At 42.6% G+C, this 16013-nt stretch overlaps 1 protein-coding gene across 1 annotated transcript in view; it reads right to left on the bottom strand.

Annotated features, from left to right (window-relative positions):
* The window catches only part of LOC122540190 (dynein axonemal heavy chain 6-like), a 472579-nt gene that overhangs the window by 205922 nt on the left and 250644 nt on the right, over positions 1–16013 (bottom strand). The window contains exon 30 of the mRNA XM_043675544.1: positions 3063–3131. Coding sequence (XP_043531479.1) covers positions 3063–3131 — 69 coding nt within the window. The remainder of the gene's footprint in view (positions 1–3062; positions 3132–16013) is intronic.

A 16013-nucleotide genomic window follows, 5' to 3' on the forward strand; every position in this document is an offset into this window, starting at 1 on the left:
CTATGCTTCTTTCTCCCCAGCCCCACCCTCCTCTAGCTTATCTCTCCACGCTTCAGGCTCACTGCCTTTATTCTTGATGAAGGGCTTTTGCCCGAAACGTCGATTTCGAAGCTCCTTGGATGCTGCCTGAACTGCTGTGCTCTTCCAGCACCACTAATCCAGAATCTGGTTTCCAGCATCTGCAGTCATTGTTTTTACCTCAAAAGTGAGGACTGCAGATGCTGGAGATCAGAGTCAAGGGTGTGGTGCTGGCAAAGCACAGCAGGTCAGGCAGCATCCGAGGAGCAGGAGAATCGATGTGTCAGGCATTAGCCCTTGATCTAGGAAGGTTCCTCGGATGGTGCCTAACCAGTTGTGTTTTTCCAGCACCATACTCTCCACAGAGATGGAGTGATAGCCAAAGTGTGGGGAATGGGTTCAACCTGGCTGAGAACCTTGTCAACCCGATAGTAGGGAATCCTCAGTCGAATAAGAACATGTCCATTTTGAAGGCCCACTTGCAGAAAAGGGGCATCATCAAAACAGATGTAACTAAGACGGAGAAACTGGAAGAATGGAATAGAGTCTTTACAGGAAGCAGGTTGGTGACGATGTACAGTTAAGGTAACTGCGCCTGTCAGTGGGTTTGTTGTGGATACTGGTGGCCAATCTTTTATCAGAAATAGAAACAGATGTCAACGAAGGGAAGGGAGGAGTCAGAGATGGACCAGGTTAAGGTGAGAGTGGAATGGAAATTGTAAGTGAATTCAATGGACTTTTCCAATTCCAGATGAGAGAGGGAAGCAGCACCGATGATATCATCGATATCCCGGAGAAAGAGCTGAAGGTGGGGAGGGGGGGGGGGGTGCAGGAATAGGACTGGAACAAGGATTACTTCATGTAACCCACAAAGAGACAGGCATCATTGGGGCACTATGTAGGTTCCCATGGCCAACCCTTTGACCTGAAGAAAGCGGGAGGAGTTAAAGGAGAAGTTGTTCAAAGTGAGCATGAGATCAGAGCTGAAAATGTGTTATTGGAAAAGCGCAGCAGGTCAGGCAGCATCCAGGGAACAGAAGAATCGACGTTTCGGGCATAAGCCCTTCTTCAGGAATCCCGAAGTCCCGAAGGTGGGCTTATGCCCGAAACGTCGATTCTCCTGTTCCCTGGATGCTGCCTGACCTGCTGCGCTTTTCCAGCAACACATTTTCAGCTCTGATCTCCAGCATCTGCAGACCTCACTTTCTCCTCAAAGATGAGCATGAGATCAGTCAGGCGAGGGTAACAGAAGGTAGAGACGGATCAGACCGTTTTTTTTCCAGGAAGAATCAAACAGCCCCTACACCATCCTGTTGGAAAATGGACATTTAAAGGGATTGCACATCCATAGTAAAGAAACCATGAACTGGAAATTCTGAAACTGACAGAAGGCATCAGAAGAATCGTGGATGTAAGTGGGAAGGGACTGGGCGAGGGGAGAAAAAATCGAGTCAAGGTAGGAAGAGATGAGCTCTGTGTGATAGGAACAGGCAGAAACAATGTGTCAGTCAACAAGTCCTGTTTGTGTATTTTAGGAAGGAGGTAGAATTGGGCTCTGCAAGGCTGGAGGACCATGAGCTTGGAGGCAGTCGGGGTAAGATTACTAAATGAAATGAGATTAGTGACCATGTGAACACATTAGCCTGGTGTATCATGGTGGGGTCATGGGCAGGGGAGATAGGAGGAGGTATCTGAGAGCTGGCGCTCAGCCCCTGCAATGTAAAGGTCAGTACACTAGACAACAACAACACCCTTGTCACAGGCTTAATTACAAAGTCAGGGTTAGATCTGAGAGCGTGGGAGCACAGTCAGTTCAGAGGGGGATAGGTTGGAATGAGTTAGGGAACTCCTCTCAGCATTTACCCTGTCAAAGTCCCTTAAGAATACCAAATGTTTCAATGAGATCACCTCATTGTCCCAACCTGTTTAACCTTTACTCCTAAGGCAATCCCAGTGAACCTTCTCTGAACTGCTTCCATTGAAATTACCTTCCCTTAAATAAGGGACAAAAACTGCTGACTGGACTCCAGATGTGGTTTGCCCAGCACCCTGTACAGTTGCAGTAAGACTCCCCTACTCTTATATTCCAACCCCTTTGAAACAAGACCCGGCATTCCATTAGCCCTTCCTGATTACCTGCTGAACCTGGGTGCTAGCTTTCTGTATTTCGTGCACAAATCAAATCCCTGTGAGTTGCTGTTTTCAGCAGTTTTTCTCCATTTAAATAATACTATGTTCTTTCGTCCTCCCTTCCAAAATGAACTACTTTGTATTTTCTCACGCTGTGTTCCACTTGCCAACTTTTTAACTCACATACGTAACCTTTCAATATCTCTCTAAACTGTGTATATCCTTGTCAAAACTTGCCTATCCACCTGTTTTTCTGTCCGCTGCAAATTTTACTACAGTACATTGGTTCCCTTCCTCCAAATCATTAAAATATATTAGAAACAGTTGCAGTTTCAGCACTGATCCCTGTGGAACCCCACTGGTTACAGGTCACCAACCTGAGAAAGAACCCCTTGCTGTTTCCTGCCCATTAGCCAATTCCTTATTCATGCCATTTTCAACACCTACACCATGAGCTCTTATGATTATCACACTCAAAGTTAATGTCAAATTCTCTCATACTATGGTTACCATTTCCCAGAGGGTCCTTTACAGCAAGATTTTTAATTAGTCTGTTTGTTTTACATTGTTCTAAAGCTAAAAGAGCATGATCCCTTATTGTTTTTTCCAACACGGTGAGCCAGAAAGTTATCTCATGCACAGTGCAGTAATATAACCTCCACAGAATTGCTGCTGATGTGGTTTACCCAGTCCATATGTAAACGTACATGTCTTATGGTGTTAAATGATGGCCAGCCAGCAATGCAAATATCACACGAATGAATAAGAATAAAAATCATTGCAATTAGATAAATTCTGAAAATATCAACTTTGCAAATAGCTCTTAATGCACTGTAAATGTTTTAAAAGATTAGCTCTGATTTAAATCAATATATAGAAGAATTGGGAACATTTCTGAATCAATTGTTGCTCACCCAGGGTTCATAGTTGCGAAGAAACTGCAGGACTTATTTAATCGGATTTCTCTGCCTTCAAACACAAATCTGGAAGACAAGAAGCAAACATAGAATCAATTGGAAATGATAAATTGTAAAATATCACATAAGCTGATAACTACTCATCTGCTTTGTTTAAATAATGATGTGCAGGTGCCGGTGTTGGACTGGGATGGACAAAGTCAGAAGTCACACAATACCAGATTATAGTTCAACAGGTTTACTAAAATCACAAGTTTTCGAAGTGCTGCTCCTTCATCACCTGATGTAGCAGCAGCACTCCAAAAGCTTGTGATTTCAAACAAACCTGTTGGACTATAATCTGGTATTATGTGACTTCTGACTATGTTTAAATAATACAGTGGCTCTCATACCTGAAGAAGCTGACTGACTGACTGTAAGCACATCATTCCACACTAAGTGGTGTTTATTGTGTATAAGTCTGAAAGGGTTTAATTCTGAGGAGTGCCACATGCACCACCCACCAATAATGATGTCAGGTGGGCTTTTCACCACATTAGGATCTCGAAGGAGTGAGAGAGAATTTTCATGTCATCCTCAAAGTTGCTATGACAATGTCTATCACAGCAATATAACTGGCAATTAGTTGCTATGTTGCAATAGACCATACATTGTTAACATAGTTAAAGTAGGAAGTGCTTTTCATGATTATGCTAGACCAAGCAGCCCCTGTAGTTTTGTACACTTAAACATGACGGTGACAACAATCTTTATCATGAACAGCTGCTCTGACAGTTTAGTGAGCTAGCATGCTGACACAGCATGGCAGGCAGTGGTAGGAATTTAATTTGACTGCTCGGACTATTGTATCGGATACTGATTCTGAAAGGATTTGTATTGAAGAATGCATTCAGCTCCACCCAAACTGATGTCATCATACAGTCATGGGTGGAGAATTGAGGAGTCTAGCTTGCAGCCCTGTTGGGGTCAGACATGACATCCCTGACCTAGGGTCTTGTGGCACAGGGTGGTATCCCTAACTCTGGGCTCAAGTCTCACTTGTCCAGGAAGTACGTCATAACACCTTTGAACAGGATGAGTATTCTTGAAGAGCAGCCCATTGTTTGTTACTTTCCAATTTAAAAGAACCTTTCCAAAGTCTGTAGAATTTTGAAAGAAAACTACCAATGCATCCAACATCTCTATAGTGGCCTCCTTCAACACTCTGATGTGTAGATGATCTGGTCCAGGACATTTTCCAACCTTCACGCCAGTTCATTTTTCAAGTGCTATTTCTTTACTAACATTATTTTCTTTCATTTCCTCCATTTCACAAGTTGATGCCTAGTTTTCTGGGATATTTTCTGTAATTTAGTTTAGAAGTAATTACTTAGTTTCTTTGCCATTTCCCTCCTGTCTCCACTAGTAAAAGACCCACATTTGTCCAAGCTGATCTCTTCCATTACACATACTTAAATAAAATTTTAAGTGTACCTTCACGTTTCTCCAGAGCTTGCACTCATATTCTCTTAATGTAGATTTGAGTAGTTTGGTGTTTGTTGGTTGGTATAGACAGGGCCTGTTTCTATGCTATATGACTCTATAATTCTATGACTGTTTACCCTTCCTCTATCAGTTTCTTAGATCTTCTTTGCTGGGTTCTAAATTTCTCCCAGTCCTCCTCAGGCTTACCACTTCTTTATAAACTACATCCTTTGGTCTCATGCAGTCTTTAACTTCTTTCATTAGCCACAGTAATTCACCTTTTTCTTTGGGTGTTTGTACCTTCAAGGAATGTATATCTATGGCAGACCCTGTAGTATTTCATTAAATACCAGCAATTTTTTGACTGCCATTAAATCTTTTGTGCAATTTCCCAATCTACTATAGCCAACGCACTTCTCATTCCTTCGCAGTTTCCTTTGTTCCTGTTTAACACCGAGGTTTCAGAATGATCTATATCACACTCAAATTAATGTCAAATTCTCTGATATTATGGTCACCATTTCCCAGAGAGTCCTTTACAGCAAGGTTGTTAATTAGACCTTTCACACTGCATTGTGCTAAAGCCAAAAGAGCCTCACCCTTTTTTGTTTTCTCAAAGTAATATCCCAGAAAGCCATCTCATGCACAGTTCAGTAATTCAACCTCCACAGAATTAGTGCTGAAGAGGTTTACCCAATCCAAATATAAATTTAAATTGTCATTATCAGTGCATCACCCACATTACATACATCTTTAATTTCCTGACTTATACAGAGCCCACCATTACTATTTCTACTTGGAGGCTCATAAATAATTCCCATCAATGTTTGTTCATCTTTTTGATTTCTTAGCCTCATCTAAAGTTATTCTCCATTATGATCCTTTGATCTCAGATCTGCTCTTACTAATGCAGTGGTCTAGTTTCTTATTAAGGGTGCTACCTTACTCCCTTTTCCTTTAAGTCTATCATTACTATATTTAGTTCCAAATTTTGATCTCCCCATAGCCATGCACCTGTAATAGTAGTGAACTTATACCCATTTACATCAACTTGTGCCTTCAAATCATTCACCACTATGTGAATGCTTCCTGCATTCAGCCTTACTGCCTATAATTCTGCCTTTTTAACATTATTCTCCATTCTGTTACAATCGACTGAGAAGGGGTGAATCAGCTCCCTTCTTGTTAAATTCTGATTCGCTGCAATGAAGATTATAAATTATTTTTAGTACACAGCTACATTCCATTTCAACTAAAGCATAGCATTAGTCAAAACTGAGGAGCCAATTACAAGGCTTTCAGGGGTAAAAGGAAGGAATTTTATTAACTGTTAACCCTGAGAAAAATTATAAAATGTGACATCACACATAGAGGTATGAAACTTAAGCATAAAACTGTATTTCTCTGCAAAAAAGGAAGATTTAGATTGGCAGTTCAAAACATCCTTACAGTCCTTGAGATACTAAGCTTTAACTTCTGACCACTGTTGTTTAATTACTTTCTTTGTTCAGCAGTAATGACATTAGTAGATATTCTTGCTCTCTTGCTAAATGTATGTTTCTTGTAGTTGTTTTATCACCAGGCACTTTTTTTTTTGAAAGGCGGAATAAGAGAGAGACAGAGCTTCGAATTGTGTGTTCATAAGGTAGTGCATTCCATAAGGCCATAAGACATGGGAGTAAAAGTAGGCCATTGGCTATAAATTCTGCTCAGACATTCAATAACATCATTGTTGATCTGATAATAATCAAATTAACTTTCTCACCTTATCCCCAAACCCTTGATTCCATTAAGGATTAGAAATCTGTCTCTCTCAGATGTATACTATTTATATACTTAGTGGGTTAGCATCATCAATCATCTGGTAAAGAAGTGAACAGATTCACTGCCTCTGAAAAAAGAAATTCCTCCTCATCTCTATTTTCAATGGAGCTTCTTACTCTGAGATTACACCCTCTGATCCTAGATTTTCCCACAAGCTCCACATCGACCATGTTAAGTCTATATGTTTTAATAAAGTTTCATTCATTCTTCTAAACTTCATAAGTACATGCCCAACATTTCCAATCCTTCCTTATAAAAAATTCACTCCGTACCTGGTATCAGCCCTTCTGAATTTTCTATGGATTTCTTCCAATGACAGTTCAAGCTTTCCTTAGATCAGGGGACCAAAATTATTTAAAACATTCCAGCTGTGGTCTGACTAGTGCTTTGTATAGTTTTAGCAAGACCCTTCTATTTTTATACTCCATTCGTGTTGAAATAATGCCAACAGTTCATTTGCCTTTCCTATTACTTGCTTAATTTGGATGCTCTCTCTGAGGACATGTCCTTAACCCTAGCACTGTGCAGGTAACACAGCCTTCAGGTTCTGATGAAGGGTCATTGGATCCGAAATGTTAACTCTGCTTTCTTTCCACAGATGTTGCCAAACCTGTTGAGTTTCTCCAGCATTTTCAGTTTTGGCAACTGCCTTCAGGGTTCCTGCTCAGAGAAGAGTATCTCTCTCCCTAACTATACTGTCCATTATCACCATGACATTCCTATTTCCTCCCCATACTCTAATGGCTCCCAGTGTCATCGTACCGTGGTCAGTTTGCTCATCCTCCCTGCTGACTTCATTGTCCGTGCAGCTTGCAAGAACCTTGTAATTCCCGGACAATTTCAGAGCTCAAGGACCCAAGTAACTGCCTCACCTAACATCACACCCACCCATCCATGATCAAATTTGTATTATCTGATCTAAGGTGTGTCACCACATCCTTAAGGAAAGCATCAGCTCCAACCTTGGTCCTAATTGATGAGAGAACACACTCGGGTGCTCAGTCACAGTTGAGCACTAAACTTGCTAGAGTGCTCAAAAAGAGGCCGAAGCAAGAACACAATTTTGTGCTCAAACATGTTTGGGCACTCAAATAAACATGGGCATAAGATCACACTTGGGTACTCGAAGACTCTGAGACACAAGAGCATGTAAATTGCCTTAACTATGCTCTCATACTGGAACTGACTGCTGGCAAGTTGATATAAAGTTGAACCCTGTAAATATGAAAATTTTAAAGTCATGTCTTAATAAATAAATCCTTGCTTGCCAGTCTTAGAAAGTGATTTAGGAAACTAAATCCAGATTTTTCTTCCCAGGTGTAAAATTAACACATTGTGTGTTGGTATTAAAACATCCACAAGCCATATTTATGCTCAGGCAAACATTGCTGCTTTGACCTACCCTGACGTTCAAATATCCAGTGGGGCTTTCAGGTATTCAGCTGCACTGGTAATAAAACCCATGATGATAATAAACTTTTAGCATTGCTAACAAACACGTTACAATTGTATTACCAATTAATAAAACACCGAGCATGCTATCATTTTAGTACTGTTTTAAAAGAACAAGAACTATGATATAACTTTTGCATTTTGTAAAAGATGCTGAGGTTAACATAAATTTAATAATGTCTAATGAGAGCCCTGAGATACATTTAATAGGAATCTTAAAGTTGACGGACTTTTAATACTGTTTAATAGAGCCCCTAGAGTCATAGACGTCAACAGCGCAGAAGAAGGCCCTTCAGCCCATCACGTCTGTGCTGGTCAAAAACAACCTAACAGAGGGGATCCAAGATGGCAGCGATCTGATCTGATCTGCCTTGTTGAGCTCTGCACCCCAGCCCAGCAGTAGTGATATTTTTACCCCCCACTACCTCACCTTTGTTTGGAGAAATTTGATGTTAAACCATTGTGAAACCGTTGTAAATCTATTTGCGGTGGAGCCTCGAATGTCTGACTGAGATGAGCAGGGAGTATTTTATTTGGATGATTAATCATTCAGGTGGCCGGAAACAAGCAGTAATCTATGAGTGCCAGTTGTTCAAGCATTTCTCGGTTATCTGGCAATGCATACCATAATGCCGTTTAACTGAGAACTGAATGCTGGGTTGCCTGGTGCCATTTTTGCAGGGCCTTGAAATCTTGTTCGGATGGTCTGGGATTTGGAAGGTTGATGTTCGGATAGTCGGGGTTCTACTGTGAATTCTTTTTGAGCGAGCGAGGATGATGAGAGGTAAGCATCCAGCCAAACCCCAATACACGGGACACTCACCGAAGGCAGTGGGTGGGCCTGTGACTGCAACTGTGGATACAGCTGCAGCTCGCTCGGCAGCAGGGAAAGAGGTACCTGCGCAGCAGAACATTGCTGAAGAACTCGCGGCGATCCGAGGGATGATCAAGGAGTTGATGGAAGACAATCGTACTCAGCTGGAGCTGATTTCAGTCATGCTACAAAAGCATGAGAATGTGTTGGAAGGGCTCGGGAAGCGAGTTGAAGAGGTCGAGCGGTGGACTACAGCGTCAGAGACCATGGTCAAGTCCTCAGTGGGATGGATCCTGGTCCTCGAGAAACAGGTTCAGGTCTTGACTGAAGAGGTCGATGAACAGGAGGAAAAATATCCGGGTCGTTGGGCTGCCGGCGGGAGTGGAGGTGGGTAGCTAGTAGGTTTCTTGGCTGGGATGCTGAGGCAGACTGGTGAAGGTTGACAGAGCTCACCGGATTGCAGTGCGAAGATCCGGTCTGGATCGGTGCCCTCACCCAGTCCTGGTATGATTTCAAAGCTACAGGGACAAGTGGAGAGTCCTGGAATCTTCCAGAAGGATGGGGAAAGATCTACAGGCCCTGACTTATCAGGGAACTAAAATAATGTTTTTCCAAGACTTTTCTGCGGTGGTGATCCGTAAAAGCAAATAGTTTGATTAGGTGAAGAGAAAATTAAGGGACCTTGGTATTCAACATTCGATGAGATGAAACCCAGTGGTGTTTCATATTACTCACGAGGAGACGGCGCGGTCATTTGACTTCTCAAAGCAAGTGAAAAATTTCTTGGCCACTTTAAAATAATTTGGATGGATTCATCAACGTGGACAAGAACGTTTGTTAGTTTTCTCTCTTGCTATGTTTCTTGTAGTAGAGCATATATTACAGTGCAGTACAGGCCCCTCAGCCCTCGAGGTTGTGCTGACCTGTGGAACCAATCTGAAGCCCATCTAAACTTCACTATTCCATTTTCATCCCTGTGTTACCCTTTCCTTAAAGAAGCTGCTGTTGGTGTGTTTTTTTTCCTCTCTGATTAGGATTGGTGTTGGTATATAATTGGGGGTGGGCGGAGTGCTCACTATTTTGTCTTTTCCTTCTGTTGCTTGGGTCTGGGTGTGGCTCGAGCTGGACAGGGGAATGGGGATGTGTGTGAGAGGTGTAAGAGCCCTCTATGGACAGAGGGTAGACTCCCCCAAAAAGTCCCTTTTGTGTTTTGTAGTTAGTTTAGCGTTTTGGTTTTTTATAAATTGACTCCGTGAGTCTTCTTTTGTATACACTCAGTGTGCTGTAAGTTGAATTCTTCCTCTCGGCAGGTCAAAGGTACATGTAAACGATCATGGCTAGCAGTGTTCTTAAACATGCACCTGAAATATTCGCCAGTTAAAAGGAAAAAGGTGTTGTCGAGCCTCAAAAAGGAAAAAGTGGATGTTGCCCAGTTGCAGGAGACTCACCTTAATGACATGGAACACTTGAAGTTACAGCAGGATGCGTTTGATCAGGTATTTCTCTCGTCTTTAAACATTAAGAGCACGGGCTGGCCATACCCGTCCAGAAGAATCTTCCATTAACAGATTAAGAGATGAATGTGGTCAGTTTGATATCTTTAAGGCCATAATACATGGCGAGAAACATGGTATTTTGAATGCCCAACCCCTTAAATTTCTGACTGAGGCACTAAACTGATGGCCTATGCATCATGGAATATTATTATGGGGGGGGGGGCGATTTTAATTGCCTTATGGATCCAGTGCGGATAGAATGCCCAATGGCCCCCCCAAAGCTTTCTCCACAATCTAAACAGTTGGGTGACCCATGTGTGGAACTGGGGTTGGTAGACGTTAGGAGACATCCCCACCCTACAGGCTGGAACTTTATGTTCTTTTCCAATCCTCACAAGTGCCATATGAGGATTGATTTTTTTTCCTAACTCTCACGGCTCTTCCAGTGGTATCTTGTTCAGTTGGGAATATTGCCATCTCTGATCACACAGCAGTATATTTAGTGGCTGAGATTAAGGGTAATGCAGTGAACTCACAGTACTGGCAAATGGATCCCTTCATCCTCAAGGACAGTAAGGTCATTGAGTACATTTCTAGAAAATTTGAAGCATTTTTGGCCAACTCAGTAATCTGTCCATTCTTTGGGAGACTGCGAAGGCCTATGCTAGATGAATAATTATCTCAGACTCGGTCAGTCAGAAGCAACGGAAGGAAGAGCAGCTGAGATAACATATTACAGTAAACCGTTAGTGACTGAGCTGCAGCAGATTGTAGCCCTTCGATCCGCCTTAAACGCCATGCTTACGCATACAACCCTGGAAGGAACTTCCCTTTGTGAAGCAAAGGTTGTTTGAGCATGGTGATAGGCAGTGAAATATTTGGCATATCTGCTTTGAAGAAGAATGCCCCCCAGTGGATTGTTTCGATTAGGGAAGAGAATGGGACTCTTACTTGTAACGCTAAAAAGATCAACGTGGCATTTTGAAGGTCCTATTGTGAACTGTATCAGTCTGAATGTTGTGAGGATAGATGGGATAAAATGGAGTCTTTATTTAGGAACTTGGATCTTCCCGCAGTGTCTGCTGAGCAGGTGTCTCTCCTTAGTTCTCCATTAACAGCATAAGAGATACAGGAGGCAGAGAGATGATGTGGAAAGGCGTGATCTGATGGCCTTCCCAGTGAGTTTTATAAAGAATTTGTAAATATACAGTCAGGGCCAAGGCTAGACATGTATAACTATTCATATAGTCGTGATAGCCTCCTGCCATCGTTGAGAGAGGCTAATATCTCTCTTATCCTCAAGAAAGGGAAGGCCAAGGAGGGCCGTACTCCTTCCAGACCTAGCTCGCTTTTAAATTCTGATTTTAAAATTTTGTCTAAGACTTTGGCATTGAGGTTGGAAGGGGTGTTGCCCTCTATTGCTAAAGAAAATCAGACAGGCTCTAAAAAAGGTCACAGGTCCTCTAATAATGTTAGGAGGTTGTTTCATATGATTCAAGTGTGCCAGCAGTGATCAGTTCAAGGGTTGGTGTTCTCTTTGGATGTGGAGAAGGCATTTGATGGAGTGGAATGGCCATATTGTTTTTATAGCCTGGAGTGGTTTGGCCTGGGTGAGTGTTTACTAGATGGGTAAGGGCCCTTTGCAGTGATCCTCTGGTGGTGGTTCTCATCAATGGTATTGGGCCTGATCATTTTAACATTGGTAGGGGCAGTCAGCACGGCTATTCCCTTTTACCTTTGCTTTTCACATTGGTGACTGAGCTATTGACAGAGGGCATTCGTGAGATTAGAGATTAGATTACTTACAGTGTGAAAACAGGCCCTTCAGCCCAACAAGTCCACACCGACCCGCCGAAGCGCACCCACCCAGACCCATTCCCCTACATTTACCCCTGTACCTAACACTACGGGCAATTAGGCATGGCCAATTCACCTAACCTGCACACTTATGGACTGTGGGAGGAAACCGGAGCACCCGGAGAAAACCCACGCAGACACGGGGAGAATGTGCAAACTCCAGACAGTCGGTCGCCTGAGGTGGGAATTGAACCTGGGTCTCTGACGCTGTGAGGCAGCAGTGCTAACCACTGCGCCACCGTGCCGCCCATTTTTGTTTTTCTATTTGAAAGAATGAAAGTGCTCATGAGGACCCTAATATAGTTGCCCCAAAGGTGGGGTCAAAGGTGCATAAGATTACACTGTACGCAGATGATCATTTTTTTCTCTTGATCCCAGCAGTCTCAGTGCTCTGTTTGATACAGTGTATTAATTCACTTGGTTTTTTTGCTCAGATTATAAGATCAATTTTTCAAAGTGGGAACTTATGCCTATGGAGGGTCTTAGGGGAATACCTGGTGTGGAAGGTGGGCTCCCCTTTAAGTGGGCACAGGGAGGTTTTCTTTACTTGGACCTCTCTGCTACACCTAGCTTTGATTAGTTATTCAAGGCTAAGTTTGTTAATTTGTTTGACAAGATTAAACAAGACCTTCAAAGATGGGGGAGCCCCTTCCAATATCATGGTTGGGTCGGGTCGCACTTTTCAAAATGAATGTTCTTCCTTTCTTATTGTATCCTTTGAGGATGCTCCCTTTGCTCATTCCTAGGCAAACATTTCAGCAATTGAATGGCCGGTTTAGTTTTTTATTTGGCGTTATAAGCGGCCCCTTATTAAGCTCGTGAAACTGCAATTGCACCAGGGATGGGGAAATGGACCTCCCGGACATTAGAAGATATCAACTGAGCTCCCTCCTATCTTTACTGGGCCTGTGGGGACTCGATGTTGACATGTTTGGACATTGAGGCCAACCAGACGAAGTGTCCTCTTATCAACCTGTTGTTTTTAGACAAAATGAGGACAATTGTGCAACATTGCTGTAATCCAATAGTTACTAACACGGTCAAAGCATGGAGGGCAATGAGGCAGATGGAGGTTAATATTCTAAAACATCTTTTCTTACTCCCATAGTTGGCATGCCAGATTTCTGGGCAGAGACAATGGATCCTGGGTTTAAACTTTGGGTGGACAGGGGAATCTCTTGTTTAGGTGATCTGTTTGAGGGTGAAAAGTTGACTCCATTTGATCAAATAACTCAGATGGTCGAGTAGGGACCTCTTCCATTTCTTTCAGATTAGAGATTTTATCCGAAATCTCATGAGTACTCTCTATCATTAATTGTGGGAAGGTTCCTTGGGTAACATCGAACGTCTACATGAGGCTTGGGAGAGAGAGTTAGGAGTTGAGATCATTTTGGAAATATAGGAGGCCATCTGAGAGAATGTGAGGAGGATTTCGATATGCAATAGGACCCATGCTATGCAGTTAAAGATTCTTCATGGGGCCCATCTTGCCCCAGATCATCTTGTGTGCATCTTCTATGTGCTCCAAGTGTAAAATAAACACAGGTACCCTCTGTCATTGTCTGTGGTCCTGCCACAAGCTCCATGCATATTGAAGCGCTATGGCAGGAGTAATAGAGAGGACCTTGGGGACCGAAGTCAAGGTGGACCCAGTCTCTTTGCTCCTGAGTCTGCCAAATTTATCTCCCTTAGATGTACAGGGGAAAAAGCTTTTTAGCATTCTCATGTTTTGTGCGAGGAACAACATTCTGATGTGCTGGGAGTCTGACAACCCCCCCAGCTCTGTCAGAATGGCATAAGTTAATTATGGAACACATTCCTTTAGACTTCCTTACAAATATGGTGCACCAGAAAACAAACAGCTTTTGCAAGATGTGGCAGCCCTTTTTGAATTACTTGGAAGCAGATCTGTCCATCATTTTGATTAGGGCTTTTGTCTAGCGATGATGGTTTGGTCTGATAAACCTAAGGCCATGAGAGGAAGAAATTTGAACAAATGTGGGTTTAATACTTGACGTTCTTGAAGGCTGAGAGCTATGGTCTTGTTGCACTGAGCAGCGTTATTTATTTATTTATTGATTTGTAATAAATGTAGTTTTGATTACTTTTATAGAGTAGTATAGTTGTTGTCATATTGTTTATTGCTTTTGATGTTATGATGCTATATTTTCATGTTTTAGTAACTTTTCAATTTTGCAAAGAAACATTTTTCAATAAAAATATTTTGAAAAACAACCTAATTACTTTCATCCCGTTTTTGAACACTTGGCACATAGCCTTGTATGTCTTGGCAGCACATTTTAAATACTTAGTCATAGAGTTATAGAGAAGTACAGCACGGAAACAGACCTTTCAATCCAACTTGTCCATGCCGATCAGATATCCTAACCTAACCTAGTTCCATTTGCCACCATCCAGCCCATCTCCCTCTAAATCCTTCCTATTCATATAACCATCCAGATGCCTTTTAAATGCTATAATTGTACCAGCCTCCACCACTTCCTCTGGCAGCTCATTCCATACACCTTCTGTGTGAAAAAGTTGCCCCTAAGGTCTTTTTTATGTCTTTCCCCTCTCACTCTAAACCTATGCCCTCTAGTTCTGGACTCCCCTAACCAGGGAAAAGACTTTGTCTATTTTCCTATCCATGCCCCTCATGATTTTATAAACCTCTGTAAGGTCACTCCTCAGCCTCCGACACTCCAGGGAAAACAGCCCCAGTCTGTTCAGCTTCTCCCTATAGCTCAAATCCTCCAACCCTGGAAACATCCTTGTAAATCTTTTCAGAACCCTTTCAAGTTTCACAACATCCTCCCCATAGGAAGGAGACCAGAATTGCACGCAATATTCCAATGGTAGCCTAACCAATGTCCTGTACAGCCGCAACATGACTTCCCAACTCCTGTACTCAATACTCTGACCAATAAAGGAAAGCAACACAATGCCTTCTTCACTATCCTATCTACCTACCACTTCAATGATCTGTGGGTTTCTGTCTCTACCAACTCTACATGCAGTGAGTTCCAGATTCCCACAATCCTCTGGGTGAAAAAGAAATCCTCACATCCTATCTAAACCTCCTTCCTTATATCTTAAATCTATTCTTCCCATCATTGATTTCTCCATCAAAGGGAATTTTTTTTCCTGTCTACTCTGTGTATATCCCACATAATTATATACAACTCCATCATGTCGTCTCAGTCTCCTCTGCTCCAAGGAAAATGCACCCAGTCTGTGCAATCTCTCTTCATAACTGGAACTCTCCAGTCCAGACAACATCCTGGTAAACCTCCCTCTGCCCTCTCTCCAGTGCTATCATGTTCCTCCTAGAATGTGGATGCCAGAACTACACAATCCTCTCGCTGTGGCCTAACTGACACTTTATACAGATCCAGCATCACCTCCCTGCTCTTAGGTCTTGGCTCAGAAAGGTGAGTATTCCATATGTCCTCTTAACCACTTTATCTACCTCAGTGGCTAGCTTAAGGAAGGTGCCTTTGTTACCTCCAGAGTAGAGCTCTCTATCTTCTACTAACACAAACTCAACTTTGAGTCTGCTTCTGGAAATCCAACCCATAACAAGCCCTATTTAACCCTTTACTTTTGTGCTTTCTGACCTTCACTAGATTAGATTCCCTACAGTGTGGAAACAGATCCTTTGGCCCAACAAGTTCACATTGGCTCTCCGAAGAGTAAGCCACCCATTCCCATATTTCCCCCTGACTAATGCACCTATCACTAAGGGCAATTTAGCATGACCAATTCACCTGACCTGCACATCCTTGGAATGTGGGAGGAAACCCACGCAGACACAGGGAGAATGTGCAAACTCCACACAGATGGTTGTCCCGAATCGAACCCGGATCTCTGATGCTGTGAGGCAGCAGTGCTGACCACTGAGCCACTGTGCCGCTCCTAGCTGCCACGTCAACAACACCTCCATTCGAAAAGTCTCACCTCTATTAAGAAATCCCACCATCACTTTGCCCCTCTCTATGTCTGCAACTTCCTTCAGCCAGATCACTCTTCAAGTAACTGCAT

This window comes from Chiloscyllium plagiosum, chromosome 3 (genome assembly GCF_004010195.1).
Source record: "Chiloscyllium plagiosum isolate BGI_BamShark_2017 chromosome 3, ASM401019v2, whole genome shotgun sequence".
NCBI lineage: Eukaryota > Metazoa > Chordata > Chondrichthyes > Orectolobiformes > Hemiscylliidae > Chiloscyllium > Chiloscyllium plagiosum.